The sequence below is a fragment of the Bubalus kerabau genome, chromosome 10 (genome assembly GCF_029407905.1).
Source record: "Bubalus kerabau isolate K-KA32 ecotype Philippines breed swamp buffalo chromosome 10, PCC_UOA_SB_1v2, whole genome shotgun sequence".
Lineage (NCBI taxonomy): Eukaryota > Metazoa > Chordata > Mammalia > Artiodactyla > Bovidae > Bubalus > Bubalus kerabau.
In genome coordinates this window covers 75,920,943-75,946,540 of record NC_073633.1, presented here as the reverse complement: position 1 = coordinate 75,946,540, position 25,598 = coordinate 75,920,943, and the positions used below count along the sequence as shown (strand labels likewise).

Sequence of the window (25,598 nt, the reverse complement as noted above, 5' to 3'; positions counted from 1 at the left end):
TTGATGCTTTTGAACTGTGGTGTTGGAGAAGACTCTTGAGAGTCCCTCGGACTGCAAGGAGATCCAACCAGTCCATTCTGAAGGAGATCAGTCCTGGGTGTTCTTTGGAAGGAATGATGCTAAAGCTGAAACTCCAGTCCTTTGGCCACCTCATGCAAAGAGTTGACTCATTGGAAAAGACTCTGATGCTGGGAGGGATTGGGGGCAGGAGGAGAAGGGGATGACAGAGGATGAGGTGGCTGGATGGCATCACTGACTCGATGGACGTGAGTCTGAGTGAACTCCGGGAGTTGGTGATGGACAGGGAGGCCTGGTGTGCTGCGATTCATGAGGTCGCAAAGAGTCGGACACAACTGAGCGACTGATCTGATCTGATCTGATCTGACGGCATGTCTGGCCCTCCAGCCAAAGTTCTGCTGCTCTTGCAGGAATGTCTGTGTAATCTTTGGGGGCTCCCTGAGCATGTGTGTTGGAACAGTCAATCCAGGAAACCAAGGGCTGCAAGAAGGACTGTAGGAAAACACCACTGAGCACCCTAATGAAGGAGGCAAATGCTTTTGTTCCTCCAGAGTCAGGTATGCTTCTCCCAGCTGGTACCCTGGTGACTTTTCAAAGATTTTTGAGGGAAGGAAAATTCTTAGCCAAAAGAAGCAAATAGCAGTCTTGCTGGTTCTGAGATAAAGAGGCTGCATAGACCCCCTTGAGAACAGAGCCCCTAATCCCACCTGGATGGGTAAAGCCCATGGTTAGGCCACTAAGCTTTCCCCTCTGGCTAAATGACTAATTATTTCTGATAATAGTGGTCTCTACTAACCCCTCACCTGCCCTACAGCAGAGCAGATCTATCAAGTGAGGAGGGTAGTAATTACTGGTGATACTTGCAAACACTCATTATCTAAGCTCCTGGGTCCTTAGGAGACAGATATGAGACACAAGGGGATCAACTCACAACAATGCCAAAAGGAAGCTGCAGCCATTTGAAAAGCAAAATATAGTGATTGTTAATTTACAAAAGTAAAGTCAAAGAATGTCGTGTTAAAAGTGAGACTCTAATACTTCAGTTACACATGTCTTCTAAAGTCTAAGAATTGCTTCTTGCCTGCCTTTCTCCCATTAGCTATTATGACTAAAGCTGAGATTTCTGCCTCCAGAACTTGCTAATCTTTGCCTCTGAATCTCCTTCCAGATACCAATTTCTTATAGACAAGGGCTGTGTCATCTGTTATATTCCCTACAGCTCCCTGCACATTGGCAGCTAAAGGGACTGTACATAATACATACAGACAGATTCATTACTGTTGTCTATCAGCTGTACTGGTGGCCTTCTCTTCATAGATGAGTATCTTCAACATTTCATAAGACCAAAGTTTCAGGAGCCAAACAGAACATCAGGAATGATTAATAATATGAAATTTAAAGGCCACTTGTAAACACTTCATGAGTATTATATTGTGCTACAATAAACAGTTAGTGAGACTTCTTTTTCTCCAGAAAGATTTCTTTTGCTATGAGGTTTCACTATAGAATTTATTTTACGCTAAGGAAATATTACAGGGGAGAATGCAAGCAATATGAATTCAACAGTGAAATCACCTGGATGACTGTTCCAAGACTCTCAGAAACACTCTCTTTTTCCTTCACGAAAGAAAGTTTATAGAGAGTCACGATGGACAGAACGGTGGAGAGTTTCTATTTAAGACACAACTGAGGTTTAATTTTGAAGAGAAAAAAAACAGATTTCAAAAGACAGAGCCTGTTGGAAAGTCACCAATTGGCCAGAGACAGAAATGTCTGTAAGGGTTTGATTTTTCTCACTCCAGCTGGGAGTTGTGTTGTTTTTCTTTTTCTATTTTCTGAATGTATTTCTCCTAAGATAAAAATCCCAAATTCTACTCCTGGATAATCTGGAAAAGAGATTCTTTTCATCTTCAGAGTTGTTTTGACTTTTAAGGAAAAAAAAAGGATAAGAAAATTTTGAAATACTAAATTCTATATAAATATGTATATATATATACATATATATAGTAAATTCCTTTTAAAACATTATTCCAAGAAACAGCAGCTAAACAAAAATAAACAAAAAAAAAACCTCACAAGAGAGAATTTATTAGGAATAAAACTAAATGATAGACATATAAAACTGATTATATCATATGGAAAAACTTTTTCATAGGAACATCTTAAGAGGATTTATTGTGAATATAAGTAATCATGGCATACATGACTGACCATGCCATCATTTTTTTCCTGCCTTAACCAACAGTCAAGAAGCACTTTATTTGTCAAAATTTTAAAAATAAATGTACCTTTTGAAATAAAAGCCCACACAAAATGCACGCACAAATATACCCAGTTCTGTGCATTATCAAAAGAACTGAGGCCTATTTATTGCCATGGCCTAATGTTTAAAAAACTTACATCCTATCTGCATCTTCAAATCTACATGCATTAGAAAAATTCCAAGAAACCTCACCATAATGCTCTATTACTGCTTGGTTCCCACTATAATAACAGAGCAGTACTTTGTAGCATTATAGCACTTTTCATGCAAGAATAGAAATACTCCTTTATGACTCCTTTGTTTTCCTCCAGTGACCCATAGAGGAAGGTCAATGATACATCCATTTTATTGAAACTCTTATACAAGAAAACAGAAAAGCAACAGAAAAGAGTGTAACAGTAAGCCACTTGAGGTGAAGCACTACTTTCTTGAGTTATTATAAGTTTTCCAAAAATGTTAATTGATTTAAAACATAAAATTCTAATCCCACCTTAACATTATTCTCAGTGAAATATTTCTTATCCCCACCTTCATTTCTCCAGCCAAAAGACACTCCTCACCCCAACTATTATACTTGACCCTATGTAGTCACTGAAAATAGAAAACTTAGAAATCTGAATACTTCTCTTGTAGGATCGGGATATCTGCAGCTTACCCAAAGATTGAGTGTCTTGGGGCAACTTAATGAAAGGCATCAAACAGCCTAACTGCCTGGGCCACAAACGGGTCCACACATGAAAGAAGAACAAGATGTTACTCCAAAAAATACCTTGATAAGTGTTTTTCCTTAACATACAAAGCATCCTTTAGAAAACAGGAGAGAAGAGGAGAAGGGAGGGGAGAGGAGAGAACCCAAGAGAAGAGAGGGAAGAGAGAATAGAAGAGATAAAGGTAAAAAGGGAACACTTCTCCCAGTATGGGCACATTTTCAGCACCCATCCAGCAGATAGGATACATTTTGGTCACTGCTAAGCCTTAAAAATATCAAGCTCAGCTGACTGTGACTTAGAGAAAAGCTTGTATGCCTAGAAACTAATCCTTTTCCACTTTAACTTCTCCTTTGGTGAGCTTACCAAGCAATTGTTCCATAATTTATCCAGCAAAATAATTCCATAGCCCACCATGAAAAGACTAAAAAGGAAACAATAATGTGTGTATACAGAAAGTACTTATAAAATATACATCCTATCCTTTTCTTTTTAATTTCCTGGGTAAAGTTTATAAACAGCTGGTATCTCTGAGGATAAACAATTTTTAATATGAATATTCATTGATCTGGATGAGTATTTGCAGTCATCACATTAATAAAGTACAAAATTTAAAAATCCTTGAGTTACATTTGCTTTTCAGAAAACAAAGCCATATATCTCCACATCATTCTAACTAAAAAATGGATCAGGGACGAGCACCCTGTTCAACCTCAAACAGGATGCTCAAAATGAAATGGGGTGGGCTTTCCTGGTGGCTCACTGGTAAAGAATCCACCTGCCAATGCAGGAGACAGGTTCAACCCCTGGGTCAGGAAGGTCCCTCGTGCTGTAAGGCAACTAAGCGCATGCGCCACCACTATTGAGCCTGTTCTCTAGAACCCAGGAGCTGCAAGTAACGAGCCCCCAAGCCACACCTACTGAAGCCGGCTCCCCCTAGAGCCCTTGCTCTGCAACAAGCGAAGCCACCAAAATGAGAAGACTGTATACCACACCTAGAGAGTACCCACCACTTGCTGCAATTACAGAAAAGCCCACGCAGCAATGAAGACCCAGCATAGGCAAAAGTAAATAAATATTTTTTTAAAAAGGAGGGGGTGAGTGTGAAAACTAGTGCAGGATCTGAAGGTCTGAGTCCAGGGATTCAGTGGGCATTAGGACAAGGCACTTCATTTCTATGACCTCAGATTCTTCCTCTCAAAATGATGACTACAAATCCTACATGCTTCCTTCAGTTTGAAGCAAGAATAAATTATACTTAATAAACTGTAGGCAAATACTTGGGGGTGGGGAGCACAGATAGAGTAAGAGAGAGAAAAACAGCAATGTGCACCACAAACGTGCTTTCAGGAGGAAGCTGGAGGTCTGCTGGCCACATTTTGAGAAACATATACTCAACAGAGACTATTTTTTTCAGTTTATTCAGATTCTTTATATTTATTTTTATCATTGCTTCTTTAAAAGCAAAGCTTTGTCAATAAAGGTATTCTACACATGAGAAAATCAAGAAAATGTCCCCAAATCCATTCTGAAAACTTTAAATAAACATTCTTGATGTTCATTGCTTGGTTGCTTCACCCTTGCATTCAACCATCTCAAAACAGATGGAACCCTTGCTCAACTTTGCTTTCACCAAAGCACCAATGATGCTTCAAGCATTCACTGGGCAGGGGGATCGTAGAGGTAAAAAGGTAGCCTTCCAGGGGCCCAGGTCTAATGGGAAGTCATAAATAAGTTTTAAAAAATGTAGTTAAAACACAATGGGATAATTATAATGCATGTCATGGGAGTCACTTTCAACTTCCATATACTAACTGCTTGTGGTTGATGTTGTTCATGACTCCATGGACTGTACCCTTCCAGGCTCCTCTGTCCATGGAATTTCCCAATCAAGAATACTGGAGTGGGTTGCCATTTCCTTCTCCAAGAGATCTTCCCAACCCAGGAATCAAACCTGCGTCTGCTGCTGGGCGGGCAGATTCTTTACCACTGAGCCACCTGGGAAGCCCTTGCACAGCCAAAAATAAAGCTGAGCAAGGGTTCCATCTGTTTTGAGATGGTAGAAAATCAAGAAGATATTGCTCTCCTTTCCAAGAGCATGATTCCTTTCTCTAGTGGAAACCAAGTATAAGCCTCTCATACTCTGATTTCTCAGTTCAGGAATTTTAATTCAAAAGCCATAAAACAAGGCTATGTGGCCAAGTAAAAGCCTAAAAGAAATCTTTCCTAGATCTCAGGAGCATGGTGATCCTTTGTGCAGTTAACTTGTCTCATGTAGCAGACTTTTAACACACCTTCTCTTGGATTCTGGTACTTACCAAGTTACCTGGGTTCTGTAGGGTAACTAAAGGGTAAGTAGGAGAAAGAAACTCTTTTAATAGAATAACAAGGGGAATTGTTAGCAGAAAATTAACATTCACAATCCAATTATTTAAACTTTCTCCCCTAAGATTACCTCCAACAAGAATGGTTCCCATCCTTTCTCCTCATTTAGAATCCAGAACACCCCACCTCAATCTTGCTCCCACTCCCAGGAAAACAAGGAATGTCAGACAACCCTCCTATGAGACTAGACACAAAATATAGACAGGAAGGAGGTGGGGGGAAAAGAAGAATAAAGAAAAAGAGCACTAAGGAACTATAAGGCTAAGAAAGAGGTAGAGAGATTATAAAAGAGAGGGGACAAAAGACAGAGTCTTATTTACCCAGATGGCCGATCACATGATATGTCCCAAGTATTTAAGCCTAGGGATAAGTTGAATTTCTAATCCCCGTAACCCTGAATATTTGGAAGGAAGTAGAATATAGTACTTGGATCTGAAATAGTCCATTTGAAATGTTTCTAGATTCCACATGTGTGTTTGACTAGTTAACGGTGGACTCTAGGACCTCTTTTTTCAGGAATAAGGAACTGAAATATCTAATAGTCTTTGATATTTAATAGTCATTGGCCTCTTCTTTAATCCAGGGGAATTTTGAAATAATGTACTATCAAACTATCAGAGTTCCTGGGGGCATCTGGAGCAAATCCAGTGTTGGAGGAGGGCCATCAGGGCTGTTGAGCATCACCATGATCACTAGGCTGTCATTCTTAAACTGACCTATTAAATTAACACTTAGGCTCTAGGTTGTCACCTCACAAAGCTATATTGCTTTGGTTTCACCTATTAATAAATTCTAAAGAGTCAAGGACTCTCCTTGTGAAAGTTGTAAAAATGCCTATGTTCATGATCAATTTCCACGGGAACCATGACTAAGGGAGATCAAGTTTAGGTTCATTTGACTCCTGACTCCATATCTTTTGAAACTATAAACAAGAAGGCAATATTTTCCCTGGCCCTCACTATTGTGAGTGCCTGGGGTATAAACCTCCATTCTTCTTCCTTTCTCAACTCAGCCCTTTCTTTTCTTTGTATCTGAATAGAAGCAAAGATCCAGCAATAATTCCATCTTCCCCTGTGTAGTATGGAAACCATTTCTATCCTTTCCCTGTGCACTTCTACTTTTGCTCCTCTAATTTTTATCCCTTCTTTCTCTAGGCATATAATGCTATGCCAGACATGTAATGTGCTCGGTCAACAGAACTGAAGGAAGACCTTGGTTGTTTATTTCCATGTCTCCCTTAGACAGGAAAGCTCTAGATTCTCCACTTTCACCAAGACACTAGGTGTTCATGCTCCACATCCCCTCAGGCCCAGGGATGAAGTCAGTCTCATATGAACAAGTGGGAAGCACATGGATTGAAATGGGGAAAGGGTGCCATAAATGTAAAATTGTGCCCCTAAAACAGGTGTCCAAGTGCTGAAAAGCAAAGTAAATAAACATTCATTATGCTTCCCTAACTGTGCAGGGGTCATCGAGAAATGCTTCAGCGAGGAGACTGGAAAAAACTTTGGAATCAAGTTATGAAGGAGGACTGGGAGTTTGGTAGGCCAGAGAAGGCTGGGATGAGAGTGGACAGGCCATCCAAAGCTCAGAGAACACCACACACTAATGTAATGGACAGGAAAAAGTCGTGATTTTTTTTCCCCAGGAAATTCTAGTTAGATTCATATGAATGTGCCTATGGAAGGAGCAATAACTGAAGTAATTAGGTAGGCTAATGATTTGGTGCTTTATATACCATATATAGGAATTTAGAATTTTTTTCTCCTTTACAAAGAGATGGGGAGCATTGAGATAGATACCTTACGCAAGCATTTGATCTCTTGAGCTAGAAGGTAAGTTGGATGGGTGCAACAAGGGCTGTGAAAACAAGGAGGAATCCCAGTCAAAAACATCTCATATAATCTGAACCAAGGTCATTGGCTGCGGAGATTAAGAGGTGGAACTGATTTTAAAAAAATAAGGAAGGAAATCCTGCCATTTGCAACAACATGGATGGACATTGAGGGCATTATGCTAAGTGAAATAAGTCAGAGAAAAGACAAACACTGTACAATTTGACTTATGTGTGGAACCTAAAGACCCAAATTCATAGAAACAGAGAACTGTTTGGTCATTGCCAGAGTGGAGAGTAGGAGATGGGTAAAATGGTGAAGGTGGTCAAAAGGTACTGACTTCCAAGTATAAGATAATTAAGTTCTAGGGATGTAATGTATCTTTTACCTAGAAGTCAGTACCTTTTGACTATCTTCACCATTTCACCCATACCCCACTTTGAGATATAATGTGGGCTTCCCAGGTAGCACAGAGGTGAAAATCTGCCTGCCAATGCAGGAAACACAAGAGTATAGGTTCAATCTCTGGGTAGGGACAATCCCCTGGAATAGGAAATGGCAACCCACTCCAGTATTCTCGCCTGGAAAATTCCATGAATAGAGGAGCCTTTTGGGCTACAGTCGTTGGGGGCACAAAGAGTCAGACATGACTGAGCACACAGCAGAAAGATGTAATGTAGAGCACGGTGACTATAACTGACAATGCTATACTACATGTTTGAAAGTTGCTGAGAAAGTGGATTTTTGACATTCTCATCACAAGAGAGAAAAAAAAAATGTCTAACTATGTGTGGTGATGGATGTTAACTAAACTTACTGGGGTGATCATTTCAAAATAGATACATGTATCAAATCATTGTGTTGCACACCTTAAACTAATACACTGTTACATGCCAATTATATCTCAATAAAACTGGAAAGAAAAAAAAAGGTGAGGCTAGACTCAATAAATAACTAAGTGGTAGAAATGAAGGGCCTGGTGACTGACTGGATGTGGGAAATGCAGGAGAAAGAAGTTTCTTGCTCAGGTTTCTAACTTGGAGGAATGAATAAAACAAAATGCAGATTTACTGGGATACTAAATCCATGAAGATTGGCCATTGCATTACCATTAAGTCTTGGATCTAACTTTCCAATCCAGATTTTTCATAAAAATACATGTCAGTAATTATAGCCACCTTTCAATATTTCTAGAATTCTACGAGACTAACCATTTCACTGACAAATATGTCCTGCAGTGCTTCCCACCCTCCACCCCACCCACATCGCATCTGAGTTATTTACAACAGAGCTGGTTTAGAAGTTAGAATCATCATGCTGCTCCATCACAACACAAAACAAACAATACCTCTACCATCTGATTTCCAGCTCAATAAAGTGGTATATTAAGGAACAGTCCTCAATTCTAGTCCATAAATAACATAGCTAAGGTCATTCTTGAGGCAATGAAATTCACATGATGATATTTTATCTCTGAAAAGTGAATTTTTCGTGGTGACAGAGTCCATCTGAAACAACCCTGGTATTTATTTATGTGTTTTTATGTTTGTGAAAGTCTCCCTGCAGGATATCCTCTTTGAGCTTTGCAGCTGTTGATAATGGGTCCCTGCCCAAGTGCGGATTTACTTTACAAACACATTTATCATCTATCAAACATATTGGCTGGCAAAGGTTTTGTATATTCCATGGCTTGTAACATTCTGCTCCTAACTATCCTGAAGCCACTGAAACACTCATATTGTTCTTGCTCACCCTTCAAGAAGGAAGTGAAAGACTGACTTTGTCTGGGAGGTGATAGGATTAAACTGCATTTCTGCTGAATCCACAGTGTTTAGAGAGCATGAAGCTGTTTTCTAGATGAATCAGCTGATTCTTTGTGCTTTACAAGCCAGTGGAGGCATTAGTTAATGAAAATGTAAGGAAAACAGTTCTTCTAACCAATACTAGATGGCAAAGAAAGGAAAACAAAGGAGAAAACATGAGCCTGCAGGACAGATATATCATCTTCTGAAGCTGGAACTTAGCTCACTCACTCCAGAACCTAAACTAGGAGCTACATTTCCAAACAGATGGGCAGATATGTGTCCAGAGTTCTAAGTCAAAAGGAAGCTTGCCAGAGCACTACATGAGTCCCTGTCTTTAAGTCATTCCCACCAGGAGAGGCCAGGGAATGGCACTTGGGATATGACACTGTTCCCGGCAGCATCTTTCTGGACCAAAAGCACAGCTGAAACTGGATCCAGTCCCAAACTGGAAAGAACTTCCTCTGGCTCAGATGATCATGGCCTGAGAGAGATCAGAACCAACCAGAGGGACTTCCCTGGTGGTCCAGTGGCTAAGACTCTGCATTCCCAATGCAGGGGGTCCATGTTCCATCCCTGGTCAAGGAACTAGAGTCCGCATGATGCATGTAAAGATCCTGCATGCCTCAGTGAAAATCCCACACCCAGCAGCTAAGACCCAGTACAGCCAAATAAATTTAAAAAATTTTTAATTAAAAAAAAAAAGAACCAACCTAAACTGTGAGTGAGTGGGAAAGGCTACTGGGCTCATACTGCTGGTGTTCATTCCTTAACTAACCACTCACTCCAGCTGGACAGGAAACCGTGGGTTGGAACGTTGCTGTTACTTTTGACTTTTTTTCCTTCCGGAAGCATGGGAAGTTCTCCATTTCTTCCAAAATAGGTGAAGAAGATTCATGCTCCCTACTTAACGTCTTTTTGGTTTCACTGTCCTCTTCTTTTAACCTAATTCCTGCTTCATGATCCTTGCCTATCAGTCCTTCACTCATTTTCCCATCTCCTTTGTTGTATTCCTTTTCTGCTCTTTCTGTCTTTTTCAAGTTCTACATTTTCACCCTTCTCTACCCGATTCACTCCTTTCACTTTCTTTCATTTGCAGTATTAATGTTTTTACTCCTAGAAAGTTGAGTCAACCTGAAAGGTTACAGCATTCAGAGCACAGGTAAGCAAGATTAAGGAAGTCATCAGATAGAACAGATAGAATTCCTTAAAATCTGACCCAGATATTATCAAGAAATTGTATTGGCATAAATTACACAGTTTAGCAAAACTACACTGAGACTTTTTCTTTCAGGTTCATATTTCTTCAATACTCTAGTATGTCCAGCAAAGTATGCCCAGTCAACAAACCTATACTCCAAAAGGTGAAGGTGTTCATGCAATGGCAGGCCCCATTAATTTGTTTGTAATGTGAGACACCTCACCAAACCTCTTAACAATCCTCTGCCAAGCTTGAAAATCCCACTTTAGTATCAATAATTGATGATAACAAAGTAGGGAAGTGCCTCTAGAGTTTAGCAGGAACACCATTTCCTCTAAACCCTGTGTAAGTAACTGTTATCTAACCAAATTAGATAGTTGATGTTTAGAGCCCAGAAACAATGAGTTGCAAGATAGGTATCATTCAAATGCTAGAGGAAGGGATTGGGGGAAGGGGTATGGGGTTATCAGACAGGACTCTTGATTGCAAGTGACAGAATCAACTTGAACCAGGAGAACTGAAAAGGGAATTCATTAGACCATGAAGTCCAAGGAAGAGTCAAAGGACCAAATTGAGAGAAAGGCTAGGATCCAGCTTTGCTTAGGAGCACCTGGAACCAGAGACACATACCCTGGTTCCATCTCGCAGCTCTGATTCTGTCTACAAAGCAGACCATTTCTCACTGCATACTGGTATCCTCTGCATGGCAAGAAATTCCACGCCAAGACTCTAAGAGCTCTTCTGAGCCTTACCACCCACCATTGGAACCTCCAGAGAGGGACTGACTCTCTTCTTCATGCCAGGTTTTTAAATTCCCAGGGAAGGAATCTGATGGGCCCAGACTCAGTCAGTGCCAGCTCTGGGCTAATCACCTGTGGCCATGAGGGTCATAATATATGTTCATGAAAGATGGCAGCTTTCCCTGGAACCCCATGGAGAGTGAAGGGAGGAGAATTTCTAAAAAAAAATTCAGTAAGGGAGGAGGGTACTGTTCTCAAACAAAAAGAATGTATTGGACAAACAAAACCCTGAGTGCCTACTCTGCACACACCCCAGATGACAGGGAGAGCAACAAACTGATCAGAGAGACCAGACCAAGAGGGCCTTGGGGGACTGACAATCCATTTCAGAGGTGGAAGGACAAGGAGCAAAGATGTGTGTGCCTTTATCACAATTTTATAAAGCATTAGTCTTATCCCCAAAGGCTACTGGATCCAAAACAGTAGACATATAGAGCCCTGGAGTTGTACTGTTACAAAGTTTAAATAGCTTAAATAAAGTCATCTCTTCTGTGTGAAACAACAGAAAATACATATATTAGTCTCTGCCCCCAGTCCTTGGAACAGAGTTCCTAAATCCTTTGAAATATTCTACATCATAGGAGCAATAGGAGCATCTTTCGCCCTAATATTTGGCTTTGACACTAGTTTCTTACAGAGAACTCTTAAAGCTCTTGGAATTTTCTGGGTAATAGGGAGAAGGCAATGGCACCCCACTCCAGTACTCTTGCCTGGAAAATCTCATGGACGGAGGAGCCTGGTAGGCTGCAGTCCATGGGGTTGCTAGGAGTTGGCACGACTGAGCAGCTTCACTTTCACTTTTCACTTTCATGCATTGGAGAAGGGAATGGCAACCCACACCAGTGTTCTTGCCTGGAGAATCCCAGGGACGGGGGAGCGCCTGGTGGGCTGCCGTCTATCAGGTCACACAGAGTCGGACACAACCGAAGTGACTTAGCAGCAGCAGCAGCAGCAGGAGTGTCTTTTGTTCTGATGAGGTGACACTTGGTGGGTTCCTGAATGGAGGTTGGTTGACAGAAAGACCAAACTATGAGTAGAACTTGGAACTTTCAGCCCCACCCATTTTCCAGAGAAGGGAGACGGCTGGAAATTGATCTAATGACCCATTAATGATGTCTATGTGATGAGGCGTCTATAAAAATCCCCAAAAGGCAGAGTTCAGAGAGCTTCCAGGTTGGTGAACATATCTGCATAAAAGGAGGGTGACACCCCAACTCCATGGGGACAGAAGCTTCTGCGATAGGGACCCTTCCAGATCTCACCCTATGTACCTCTTCATCTATATCCTTTATAAGATCCTTTATTATATAATAAACTAACAAACATAAGTGTTTCCCTGAATTCTGTGAAATTTCTACTAAACAATTGAATCCAAGAAGGAAGTCATGGGGACCTCCCTTTTGTAGCCAAGTTACATAGAAGCTGCAGGTAACTGGGGACCTACTACCACTTTGGATGGGTGTCTGAATTAGGGGGACATTCTCATGTGACTGAGCCCTTAACCTGTGGGGTCTCAGCTAACTCCTGTTGGTGTCAGAATTGAACGTGATTGTAAGCCACACAGTTGGTCTCACAGAGAATCACTTGGTAAGGGAAAAAATACACACCTACTGTCAGAAGCACAGTGAGTGTGCTCCTAGTGTCAGGACAAGGGAGAAACACACAGAAGTGTTTTTCCATCATACCTTAGACACCTTTGGCCAAGCAAGATGACAAAATATTATACCAAAGTGGACCCAAATTCATGTAGTGGTCCCTTAAGGAGCAGCACCTATCTGTCAGATGACACCCGAATAAGGGGGCTCTTGGACAAACGCCTGCTTGAAAATGAGGGATAAACCACAGACATGTCAGAAACTTTCAAACCCTGTTCACCTACTAATCACCTCGCTTTAAGGGGATTTAAATCTGAAATAGTTGCCTTGATTCTGGAAAATAGTTTTAGTAGCAAAATATCATGAAAGACTGGGAACTATTGAAAGGATAAAACTGAGAATGTATGTAAAAGAACTTTGAACACATATGAATGTTTCTTTACTACTACTTTGTTAAGAAGAGCCTGCTCTCCTAAACTATTGTTTTTTAGGATACTGTCTACCTGCCTTGCAGGAGTTAACCTGCAGTTGGCATTAAGTTCCCCTCTGAGGCAGGGTGGGTAAGACATTTGTCAGGTTTATTTCTATGAGGAATTATGCTTGAGGTTATCGTGCAGTCAAATAAACTTTTTTTCTTATGGAATACATGGAAAGGGGTCCAGAGAACTAGAGGGGCCCTGTTTTTCATTGAACAAAGTGATTTTGTTCTGAGGTTAAGTCTGTATGACCCAAAGTACAGGCTGGTATGCAAAGAGTCATGCATTGATTTAAACAATAATAAATTGTGGTTCAGAATGCAAGGGAAAGCTGTTCCCTCATGGACACTGAAGACCATACAATTTCACCGCTGTGATTTCAAAATAAACCTTGCACTTGTTAAGTTTGAGATTTGTAGCAAATACTAGGAACTTTTAAAATGGCTACTTAATCCAGACCAGTCAGTTCTGATGCTCATGAAACAACTCTTAGAACTCCAAATGGTTAGGTAAATAAGTAGAACATAAATCATTATAAGTAGCCAATAAAATTCAGAACTGAAGAGTCAAATAATAAATTTTTAAATCATAAAATCTGGCAAATACAATATTGTGACTTGAGTTCATGTTATCCAAGACTCAGGGGACTTTTAGCAAGATAATTTAGGAACAGGATCATCCTTGCAAAACCCAGGGAACCCAAGGAGGCAGATGTGCTTTTTAAAGAGGTAAGAATGAGTCATGACAGTGCCTGGCACATGGAAGGTATTCAGTGATTATTTGTTGAATTAATTAATTGCTCTGGAAAGGCTAAGTTAGTAGAAAGGGTAAGATCATTACTAACTTCTACCAGTAAGAAGGGGAAATTCAGTAGTATTCATTCCTAGGTGGCAAGTTACCAACACGGGCTCTGGGGATGCCAGGCTATATACACCATGGTCCTTGTTTTCCTGCCCCACAACAGATCATGGAGTTCTGTCAGTTCTTACTACAGCCATTCTCTCTACAGCAGGAGAAGCAGCCTTGGAGGTTATAATCAATGTGACTGCCCGAGTGGGTTCCTCTCACTAAGCCCCACTAAGCCCCACGTGCCCCAAAAGGTAGCTCTCTGAGGACTTTCCTGATGTTTCATATTTCTACCAGTGGAGTCGCCCTCAAGTGAGTTCCTGAATATTCAAGGAATGACACCCCAAAGAAGGTTATCTGTGCCAGTCTGCTTATCCTAGAAGATCCCTTTAAGCCCTCTGATTAAAGGATAATAGCAACAACTCACTAACAACAAAAATAGTCCCTGACGTTTCTCTAGAGCTTTACAGTCAGACAGTGTGGAACTCTCAGAGTGATGATCTGAGACAGAAGCTAAAAACCTTGTCCTTAAGTGTGCCTCATGCTGCTTTTGGCTCCTTAGAAAAGCCTCTGGTGGCTCAGATGATAAAGTGTCTGCCCGCAATGCGGGAGACCCGGGTTCGATCCCTGGGTCGGGAAGATTCCATGGAGAAGGAAATGGCAACTCACTCCAGTACTCTTGCCTGGGAAATTCCATGAACTGAGGAGCCTGATAGGCTACAGTCCATGGGGTCGCAAAGAGTCGGACACGACTGAGCGACATCACTTTCACTTTCCCCAGATACATAGTTTGTGATCCAGCCCAAAGCCTCCTCCTCTCTGAGACCTTTGGCACCTCCCCTGGGCTTGACTGCAGGCTCCTCCCTCTGTGATCCTCATGTAGTAACCCACGCCTCTCTCCCAGCCCTGGAGCACATTCTGCCATATTTATAATTAGGTTGGTTGTCTCTCTCCCCAATTAGTTCTGAGACTCAGAAGGAAAGAGTTATTGCCTCAGTCATACAGTATCAACTTAGCACAGTAAACAAGCAGATATTTGCTGGATTAAACTAATTCCCAAATGAGCATTTTTAAATCCAACGTTTCCCCAATTTCAAGCATGTATGGAGACACAGTTCTATACAAAATCTAAAGTAAATCATTGTAAACATTAAAAAAGAAAAAAGGAGCAGCTGTTTTTGAACAGGAGGTATGGGGGTAGAGCTGGTAAAGATTCAACCAATCTGTTGTCAGTCAATCTGCTGGTGGTGGTGATTTGACCAATCCATTTTCTGCTTCACACCTCACCTTTGCTGTCAGAGAGAATCTGTGCTTCTGGTTCTTTAGACTTTCTGGGGTTCCACAGCACAAGTTGGGGTGCTTCTTGTTGGTTTTCCGTCTGCTCATATAGGATTTCAGTGTTCTACACTCTGCCAGGTTAGTTGATGCTCATCCAACTGCTTCTATCTTCCAAATTTTATCTCTCATCTGGTGATGTTACTTCACCAGTAATCTTTGTTTATCTCTTTTTTAAATTCCTAATAACCCTGTCCTTTTAATAAAGTTTCACTTAATGAAGAGGAAGAGGCTACAAAGACAAGTATACACTGTACTATATTAACCAAACTTTTCTGAACTAATTATTTTGAAATGTGAATTTATAAGTTGGCATTATTAAGATAAATATCAATTTGCTGTTCCAATGCTAAGTCATGTCCAACTCTTTGTAGCCCCATGGACTGCAGCATGCCAGGCCCCCTGTCCTTCACTATCTCCCAAGGTTTGCTCAAATTCATGTTCATTGAGTCGGTAAAGCTATCTAACCATCTCATCTTCTATGGATCCCTTCTCCTCCTGCCCTCAATCTTTCCCAGCATCAAGGTCTTTTCCAATGAGTCGGCTCTCTGCATCAGGTGGTCAAAATATTGGAGCATCAGCTTCAGCAACAGTCTTTCCAATGAATATTCAGGGTTGATTTCCTGGTTTGGTATCCTTACAATACAAATGATTTCATAAAGATAGTCTAATAAGATTTTTAAAATAATTTTCCGTAACTTGCCCTTGATACCAGAAAAGTAAAAGATGAAAAGAAAATAAAACCCTCTTTCAACTCAGGAAAAAGGACTGTGAAAAATTATAAGAAAACAATAATCTTACACTGCAATTTCTAAATTTACTCTTATCCCATCTTTATAAATGCTGTTCTGTGAAGAATCCATTTCTGAATAGGAAGGTTTCTGAACAGACTATCATCCTCTCCTCAACTTGAACAAGAAATGAAAATGGAACACAGAATTATTGTAATACACAGAATGGTTCGAGTATAAATGGGGGTCCATGAACTAAATAACAAAGAAAAAATGAGTCCTGGAAAGAGAGATAAATAAGAAATCTGGGGACCCTAGAGCTAATCCCTTCTGTCACCAACCAGCTATATCAATTAGCATTATGTCTTAGCTTCTAAGTACAGCAGTTTTCTTTTGTGAAAAACGATGAGGTCTGACTTTATCATCTGCTTGAATTTTCAAGCTGGCCTGACCCTCCTCTGCCCCAGACACCTGGAAATTGTGAGGCACAAATATGCCCTCTTTGGAGCAATGGTCCAGGACCCTACTTGTTATATTCTAGCTCTTTCTCTGTCCCCCTCTCTTAGCTCCTTCTTTAGCCCCCCTCTTCCCCACATTGGTTAGGTGGTTGACTCTGCTACCCTGATTCGTAACTCTCCTAAAAGTATGATGAGTTTGGTTCAATCTCTGCTCTGGGCCCTAACTGCTCTATTGACATGCAACTTGATCTCATCTCACTCACTTGCAAGAGGGGAAGGAGGTGGATTCAGACAGGCCTTTCTGAGCTCTCTTTCAATTCCAGAATCCTACAATTCCATCAGCATAACAAAGTCTGAAAATACAAAGTTTCTATAACCAAAATAAATCTCAGCTACATTTGACTGGCATGAAGAATGGCAAGTTCATCTTCAGCAAGAAGATGAGGATTCTTGGGTTGTTAAGGCAGAAGGAAGTCTTATTTTAGAAGGAAATCTCTTCCTTTGTTACTGTTTTCCTGGTTAAAACAAGTCAGTATCACCACCTATGAAATTCTTCAGAGGTACTTGGTTTCAATTACTTCTGTACTGGAGGGAAACTGATGCCAAATTGAAAGATCTTAATACCAGGCACAAAGTTGCCACTGCCACACGTGTCTTGGAATGAAGCCACATTTCTCAAGCTTCATTTCTTATAAATGTTTATTGACATGGAGCCTTTGACAGGAGTCAACCTGGCCGATAGCTTTTTCCTGTTAAATCCAGTTGCTTTCACTACTTAAAGCTCTTAGCGACAAAAATGAGGAAGATGTGTTTGCAGCAAGAGACATATGTCTTGGGCTTGGTTTCACCTTGTTCCAATTGGCCTCTCCTCAATGAAGAGGGGCAGTCATACCAGTATATATCTGATGAGGAAGGATTCATAAACTCAGAAAAAATTAGGGCATTTGAGAGTTTTATAATTAAAACTCTAAAGGAGAGAGGAGCCTTCCTAAATACAGGAGGGGGCTGGGAGTGCGAGGGCTGCGAGCGGTGGCAACTGCTAGGCGGAGACTGCTCGGTGAAGAGAGATCTGAGAAAGGATCAGGACGGGCGGGTGATAGTTAGCAGAAAGGACCCTACCCCACGGCTGGAGCCAAACCAGATGCCTTCTTCCACTTCACCAGACCAAGGAGATGATGACCTGGAGGCCTGTGTTTTAAGGTTTTCAGACCTGGATTTGAAAGACACGAGTCTTATGAATCCCAGTAGCAGCCTCAAAGCAGAGTTAGATGTCAGTGCAAAGAAGAAATACTCATTTGCAAAGAAAAAGGCATTTGCCCTTTTCGTTAAAACTAAAGAAGTTCCAGCACCTCCTTGTGAACGTAAAGAAAAATGGTGGAACTGCTGCCAGCAACTATTTACAGACCCAACCAGCATCCACAGACACGTGGCAACACAGCATGCTGATGAGATTTGCCGTGAGGCCGCTTCTGTTTTAAAGCAGCTGGCTGTGACATCGAGTACCTCCAAGAGTCTTGAGTCTGCAGACAAAAGGAACCCTTTCAAAGAGGACCTTACCCGTAACCGAGAAGTGTCTACTTGGCTCCCTGATACAAGCTGCTTTAACCCTGATGAGCTGATACGTGGCCAGGGCAACGATGAAGGGGAGGTGCTACTTTATTACTGCTACTGTGACCTGAAGGACCCCGACTGGGTCTGTGCCTGGCAGACAGCTCTGTGTCAGCACCTGCACCTCACGGGCAAGGTTCGAATTGCTACGGAAGGAATCAATGGGACTGTTGGTGGAAGCAGACTGGCCACCAGACTCTATGTCAGTGTCATGCTTTCCTGCCCACTGTTTAAGGATTACCTGTGTAAGGATGATTTTAAGACCAGCAAAGGAGGAGCTTGCTGTTTTCCAGAATTGCGTGTTGGTGTGTTTGAAGAAATTGTGCCCATGGGGATCAGTCCCAATAAGATCTCCTATAAGAAGCCTGGAATCCATTTATCCCCAGGTGAATTTCATAAAGAAGTAGAAAAGTTTCTGTCTCAGGCAAATCAAGAAGAAAGTGATACTATCCTATTGGACTGCAGAAATTTCTATGAAAGCAAAATAGGACGATTCCAGGGCTGCTTAGCCCCAGACATCAGGAAATTCAGTTATTTCCCTAGCTACATTGATGAAAATCTAGAACTTTTCAAAGAGAAGAGGGTGCTGATGTATTGCACTGGGGGCATCCGTTGTGAGCGGGGTTCAGCCTACCTGAAGACCAAGGGAGTGTGCAAGGAAGTGTTCCAGCTCAAGGGTGGCATCCACAAGTACCTGGAGGAGTTTCCTGATGGTTTCTACAAAGGGAAGTTGTTTGTTTTCGATGAGCGTTACGCCTTATCCTTCAACAATGACATAGTGTCAGAATGTTCCTACTGTGGCATCCCCTGGGACCACTATAAACTCTGCTCCACTCCCCAGTGCCGCCAGCTCGTCCTGACCTGCCCTGCCTGCCAAGAACGAGGATTCACAGCCTGTTGTGTCACGTGTCAAGACAAAGGGAACAGACAGGCTGCAAGCCCAGCCCAGAGCAGCTTTAAAGAGGAATGCGAGTGTACAGCCCGACGGCCACGTGTACCAAGGGAGCTCTCACGGCGGGGGCCTCTCACAGCAGGCGCCTCTCCCCTCAAGCCCGGGGCCCAGGCTGGATGTTGATGGGAACGGCCCCCTCTGTTCCCCCAGGCCTTCACACAGCTAGGTCTGGGGCCGCCATGTATTGGAGAACGTTAGGGCTGCACTAACAGAGAAATGGGGAACTCCAGAGCTGCCAGAGCCAGCATGGTCAGCTGGTCACATGTTAGCACCTGTCCTCCGCAAGAGAAGGGAAGAGGAACTTGGGTGCTCACCTCTTACCAGAGACATTCTGGCTCAGAAGGTGCTAGAGCACAGAAAAAGGCGGGCTTTGTGGGATCCCAGAGTTCCTAAGGGAGAGAGCCTTGAACCTGGTGACCTGCCCTGCCCCTTCTGCACCATGCAGCAGGGCTGGCAGTACTCGTTTTTCTTATCAGCAAACCTGTCTGTCCTGATGGCAAAAATGAAAGCTGTGTGGCCCTAGAAGTGGGCTTCTCAGAACTGGGCCTCTTAGGTCAATCCACCATCCACCCCTACCCTCCTTTTTCCCTGCTAGCCTCAGAGCACTGGACCAGGATCTGCCAACTACAGCGTGTGGCCCACCTCTTTCTGTAAATAAAGTTTCATTGGACTAGCCACAGCCATTCACATACATATGATCTTTGACAGAATTAAGCATTTACAAGAAAGACATTATGGCCTGCAAAGCCTACAGTATTTACATGTGTACCTCGGAGATGCAGATTCAGTTCCAAACCACATCAAAATGAGTTACATGAACTTTTTAGTTTCTTAGTATATGTAAAAGGTATGCCTACATTATGCTGTAGACTATTAAGTGTACAATAGCATTGTGTCTAAAGAAACAATGTATATCACCTAATTAAAATTTTGTATTGCTAAAAAATGCTATCATCTGACAATGTGGGGTTGTCAGAAACCTTAAAGCAAGGTATGCCTGAACTATCTGGCCCTTTACAGAAAAAAAAAAAAAAAACCTTGCCACCTCTAGTCTAGACGAACAGCTCATCTGGTGGAGGAGATAGTCTTAAAGATGTGGCTATCTTCACTTTTATTGGATTTCTTTTCTGAGAGATTTCCCTGTAATAGTTTATGCTTCCCTCAACACCCACACTACTAGCTCTGAAGCGTCTTTGAGAGAACCACATTATGAGCTCGAAGACACCGACATCTGGGCAGTAGTTTTTAGGTAAACACCTCAGAACACAAGACATCCTGCGTCAGGTTACTGAGCACTGCTGTGGTGGTTTCCCAGCCTCTGGCCAACACGTCAGGCGCAAGTCCCAAGAAACACATGCACAGCCATCCATAGACCAACAGATTTAATATTATATTGCAGTTTCCAGTGATGCAGAATACAGCTGCAATTGTGTTTCAAGGAGAAGCCGAATGGGGCTGGCTGTCCCTGCAGCGCAGAGCCACTCCTACAGCCTCAGCAGACACTCCTCCATGGTGGTGAGGCCCTGGCTCCATCTCTGGTTACCCTGTACTGTCCACATCGTTACAGTTCAGTATGCAAGACTTTTTTCATCAAAAGCCTCTCTGCTCAGTGCTCCGCAGCTTAGTCTATGTTCGTCTGGTCTTTGGCCTGTCCTTTGTTCTAAGATTTGCTGAATCACTCATGAAAATAACTCCCCAAGCAACAGAAATACTAGTTTAACTGGCACTGTGGTATATTAAAAGGCACAAGGGCAGTGTGGCTTAACATTTTTGCTGGATCCCAGGAGATGCACATGATGTTAAAAAGGGATCTGGCAGAGATGCCAAAATTACATTTTCAGAATTCACCATCTTGGGTGGTTTGGCCAGGTTTCCTAATTCTTAAATATCTAGATTTTCTTCACCATTGCCCTTGAGAGGCTTCATTTACAGGCGAGATCAGTGGTGACTTGTCTAATAAGTGATGTGACAGGGTGGCTGAAGTCTGTAAGCATAAGCCATGATGGACTGGAAATTCATCTTATCAGTGATTTACCTCACATAAGGCACTGGCCCACTACTGACTGTGCAATTATGAGTGTTTTCAAGTATTTGGCCATAGGTTTTCACATCCATTGTAAGGTTGGCATCCGGTAAGGAAACAATTCTTTCTGACTCCAGTACTGTAAATAAATCCCAGATGTTGATAAAGAACACCCAGGAAAATGCTTGTTGCCTGGAATTGGTTTTTGTTTTTTTTTAAAAAAAGGATGGTTTTTAAAATTTGAATTTTCATTATTGGCTTTTTCTATCATTCCCTGGTAACCAGCAAAAGGATCATTCTTTGATTGCTGGCAAAGCTCTGTGGGCTTGTCTTTAAGTAAAAAAAAAAAACAAAAAAAAAAAAACTGTTCTTGATCCAGAAATCAATTTAGCAACTTTAATCTTGAGGTTCTTAAAATTTAAAGGAGGATTAAGAATGATGAGCTGTTTGTTAAAGAGCTAAGATCAAGTTTGTAATAAAATATTTTATAATGCTTTTCAAAAAAAAAAAAAATAAAGGAGAGAGGAACTAATATTTATTGAGCATCTAAATTCCAGGCATTATTTCAAGGCTTTAAAATTATCTTTTTAATTAAAATTATCTTTGATTCTCATGAGAATCTTAGAAGACAGGTAGCACTGTCCCTATTTCATGGATGAAAATGTAAGTGAAAGTTACACTCAGGAGTATAAGTTGGTGCAACCACTATGGAAAACAGTATGGAGGTTCAAACTAAAACTAGAACAGCTATCTGATCCAGCAATCCCACTCCTGGGCAGATATCCAAACAAAACTATAATTCAAAAAGATACAATAGCCAAGACATGGAAGCAACTGAAATGTCCATTGACAAACGAATGGATAAAGAAGATGTGGTTCATATGTACAATGGGATACTGCTCAGTCATAAAAAAGAGTGAAATAATGCCATTGGCAGCAACATAGATACAACTAGAGGTTATCATACGAAGTGAAGTAAGTCAGAAAGAGAAAGACAAATCCCATATGATATCACATACGTGGAGTCTAAAATATGACACAACTATCTATGAAACAGAAACAGATTCACAGAGATAGAGAACAGACATGTGGTTGCCAAGGGGGTCGGGGGAGAGATGGACTTGGAATTTGGGACTAGTAGATGCAAACGATTACATGTAGAATGGAAAACCAACAAGGTCCTACTGTATAGCACAGGGAGCTATATTCAGTATCCTGGAATAAACCATAATGGAAAAGAAAATGAAAAAGAATATATATATATGTGTGTGTGTGTATAACTGAGTCATTTTGCTGTACAGCAGAAATGAACATATTGTAAATCCACTATCCTTCAATAAAATATAAATTTTAAAATGAAAAAAAAAAAAAAGAACTCACTTCAGAAAGGTATATAGTACTTCAAAATCAAATAAATGGTGGGGAACTAGTATATTATCTCAAGTCTATAAACTGGATTTTATTTAGTTCTGGTGTGCACTACAGACCTTCATCTTCAATTCAACAAAGGGAAATGTGCACATGGGAAAATAAATCATAGAATCATATAATTTTACACCTTCAATGTTATAGATAAGGAAACAGACCCATAGAATTTAAATGACTTACCCAAATTACATGGTTCTAGCTGTGCAAATTGTGAAACTCTTTCTTGACTGAAGCACTAGGGATTAAAATGCATGCCTTTTGCAGTTAATTGGATAAGAGATATCCTAAACCAGCACAAATAACAGAGACTGTAAAAGTTCCAAATGGGAATTTCTAAGATAACCCAAGGACACCCAGTAGTATGGACTTTGAGAAGGCTTTCCTATCAAACCAAAGGCTTCCAAGCACAACCGTTTTTTCTTAAGTCAGAGTAAAAAATGTGACCGAGCAAATCCATCTGCAACTAGAAGTAGCATTGTAGTCTGTTTTTTTTTTTAACTAGGGAATCACTCAACATCAGGTCAATGGGTTAGCAGACATGGTGGGAAACAAGACAGGAAGGAAAAAGGCAGGAGGAGAAATAGAAAAGTTTCATCTACATGGAAACTAAGAAACAAGCAAAATCAATTCCACACATTTCTCCATTGGTATAGGAATAATTTGCCATACAAGTCCACATATATTTGCATTACTTAACCATGGGTCAGAGACCCTAGCAGAAATTCTCTCTGGCCAGAGAGAATTCAGTCTTAATCATCAAGCAGCTAGCCAAACTCGGTTATATTCCACAGTTGAAAGCAGAGATTTAATAGACTTCCCTGCCCAGAATGCAAACGCTCTAGTGTCACTAAAGATCATCTCCAATTTTAAAAAGCTTAAGAAGAACATTTATGTACTGGCTTTTATGAGCTTAAACTCCAAGGTCTAGAGTTATGTAAATAACAATACTCAGGAAAAGAAACTTATCTTTTGAATTTGGGCTTTTGCAAAGCTTGGATACAAATAGTGCCTGAAAGAGGAATAAACATGATTCATAAGGGTTGTCTCATGTGGTTAATCCTTCCAGGCAGTGTAGGACTGGATTCTCCACAGATGTTTTTACCAACTTTTTCTCTTGGAGCATCCAAGGACGTATAACGATTATTAAACATCTCATTGATCTGTCTCTTAACCCTGGAGGACTAAGGGCAAATGCTGCAGTTGAAAGATGACGAAGCAACTTGAAAACTGTCAAAGAACAGTATTTGATGCACTTGATTTGTATGCAATCAACTGATTTGAATACAACTTATTGTAAACTAACTGAAGCCTAAAAGATGAAGCCTTCCCCTGCTTGTTTGTAATGCTTCAGACAATAATGTTATCTCTCTTGGATTTAAGTTAATCGACTTAAGAGATCCTCACCTGGATGTGAACTGAAGAGGCCAGCAAATGGAAAGGAAAAATCACACAGTATAAACTAATACCATTAGTTCAGGGCATTACACAAGTTTTCTCAAAAATGTCTGGTTATATTGTGTAACAGCTTTAACCCCTTTGACAAATACGTGCTGATGTGTTCACAGTGATTAATAACTGGCTATCTCAAAAGCCTTGATGCCACTTGTACTGAATAGGAAGCAAACCACCCCACTTGATGGTCAGAGGATCATTTGGGACTTGTCAGAAGATCCAGACAGGCTGGTCTCAGCCATTCCCCTCCCATGAAGTGCTGTTGGGATGACTAATGCAGACAGTGGTGGGAACACCAAGTGCTGCCCATTTAAAAGTTGTGCAGAATGCATGCAAGACAACACTGTGAAAATACAAACTATTTATTTAAAAAAAAACTTTACTTGCTGTTGTCTTACCTAGAAATAGAATATTCCTCATTCAGACAAAAATAATAACAATAATAATTCCATCCAGAGCAAGCAGCCAACTTGTGCCTTATATGCCTCCTCCACTTTCATGGAAGAATTGGAAGGACATTAAGAAAAAGTTTTTTGTGTTTTTAACTGAAGTCTTTCCTTTCTTTTGAACTTTTTATTTTTATTAGCCAATTAACAATGTTGTGATAGTTTCAGGTGAACAGCCCAGAGACTCCACCAAACACATACATGTATCTGTTCTCTCCCAAACCCTCCTCCCATCCAGGCTGCCATGTAACATAGAGCAGAGTTCCCTGTGTTATATAGTAGGACCTTGTTGGTTATTTTAAATATAGCAGTGTGTACATGACCATCCCAAACTCATTAATGATCCCTTCCCTCCAGCCACCATAAGTTCATTTTATAAGTCTGTGAGTCTCTTTCTGTTTTGTAAATTCATTCATATCACTTCTTTTTAGATTCCACATAAAGGGATATCATACTATATGTCTCCTTCTCTAACTTATTAAGCTCTTTAATTTTTATTTTTAAGGCTATTTATTATTGTTTACTTACTCCTTGGAAGGAAAGTTATGACCAACCTAGATAGCATATTCAAAAGCAGAGACATTATTTGCCAGCAAAGGTTCATCTAGTCAAGGCTATGGTTTTTCCTGTGGTCATGTATGGATGTGAGAGTTGGACTGTGAAGAAAGCTGAGTGCCGAATAATTGATGCTTTTGAACTGTGGTGTTGGAGAAGACTCTTGAGAGTCCCTTGGACTGCAAGGAGATCCAACCAGTCTATTCTAAAGGAGATCAGCCCTGGGTGTTCTTTGGAAGGAATACTGCTAAAGCTGAAACTCCAGTACTTTGGCCACCTCATGCGAAGAGTTGACTCATTAGAAAAGACTATGATGCTTGGTGGGATTGGGGGCAGGAGGAAAAGGGGATGACAGAGGATGAGATGGCTGGATGGCATCACTGACTCGATGGGCAGTGAGTCTGAGTGAACTCCGGGAGTTGGTGATGGACAGGGAGGCCTGGCGTGCTGTGATTCATGGGGTCGCAAAGAGTCGGACACGACTGAGCGACTGAACTGAACTATATTAGGTTTTCTCAACTCATTTCTACTGACATCTAGGGTTGGATAATTCTTCGTCCTGGGGGCTGTTTTATATACTATAATATGTTTAGCAGCACCCTTGGCCTCTACCTTCTAAATATCTGTAGCACCACCATCTTCCACTCCATCCCCAACAGAGTTATGACAACTAAAAATGTCT

The 25,598-nt window shown here is 41.1% G+C and overlaps 2 protein-coding genes across 5 annotated transcripts in view; one reads left to right on the top strand and one right to left on the bottom strand.

Annotated features, from left to right (window-relative positions):
* The window catches only part of LOC129621605 (potassium channel subfamily K member 5-like), a 382,936-nt gene that overhangs the window by 310,499 nt on the left and 46,839 nt on the right, over window positions 1-25,598 (bottom strand). The window lies entirely within an intron of this gene.
* On the top strand, window positions 17,442-20,383 carry LOC129621604 (thiosulfate sulfurtransferase/rhodanese-like domain-containing protein 2). Its single transcript, XM_055538214.1, has one exon. The coding sequence runs from the start codon at window positions 17,594-17,596 to the stop codon at window positions 19,133-19,135; it is 1,542 nt and encodes a 513-aa protein (XP_055394189.1). The 5' UTR covers window positions 17,442-17,593; the 3' UTR covers window positions 19,136-20,383.

Bases quoted from the DNA above. Each gene is read 5' to 3' on its own strand.
- LOC129621604 (XM_055538214.1), top strand. From the start codon at position 17,594: ATGCCTTCTTCCACTTCACCAGACCAAGGAGATGATGACCTGGAGGCC.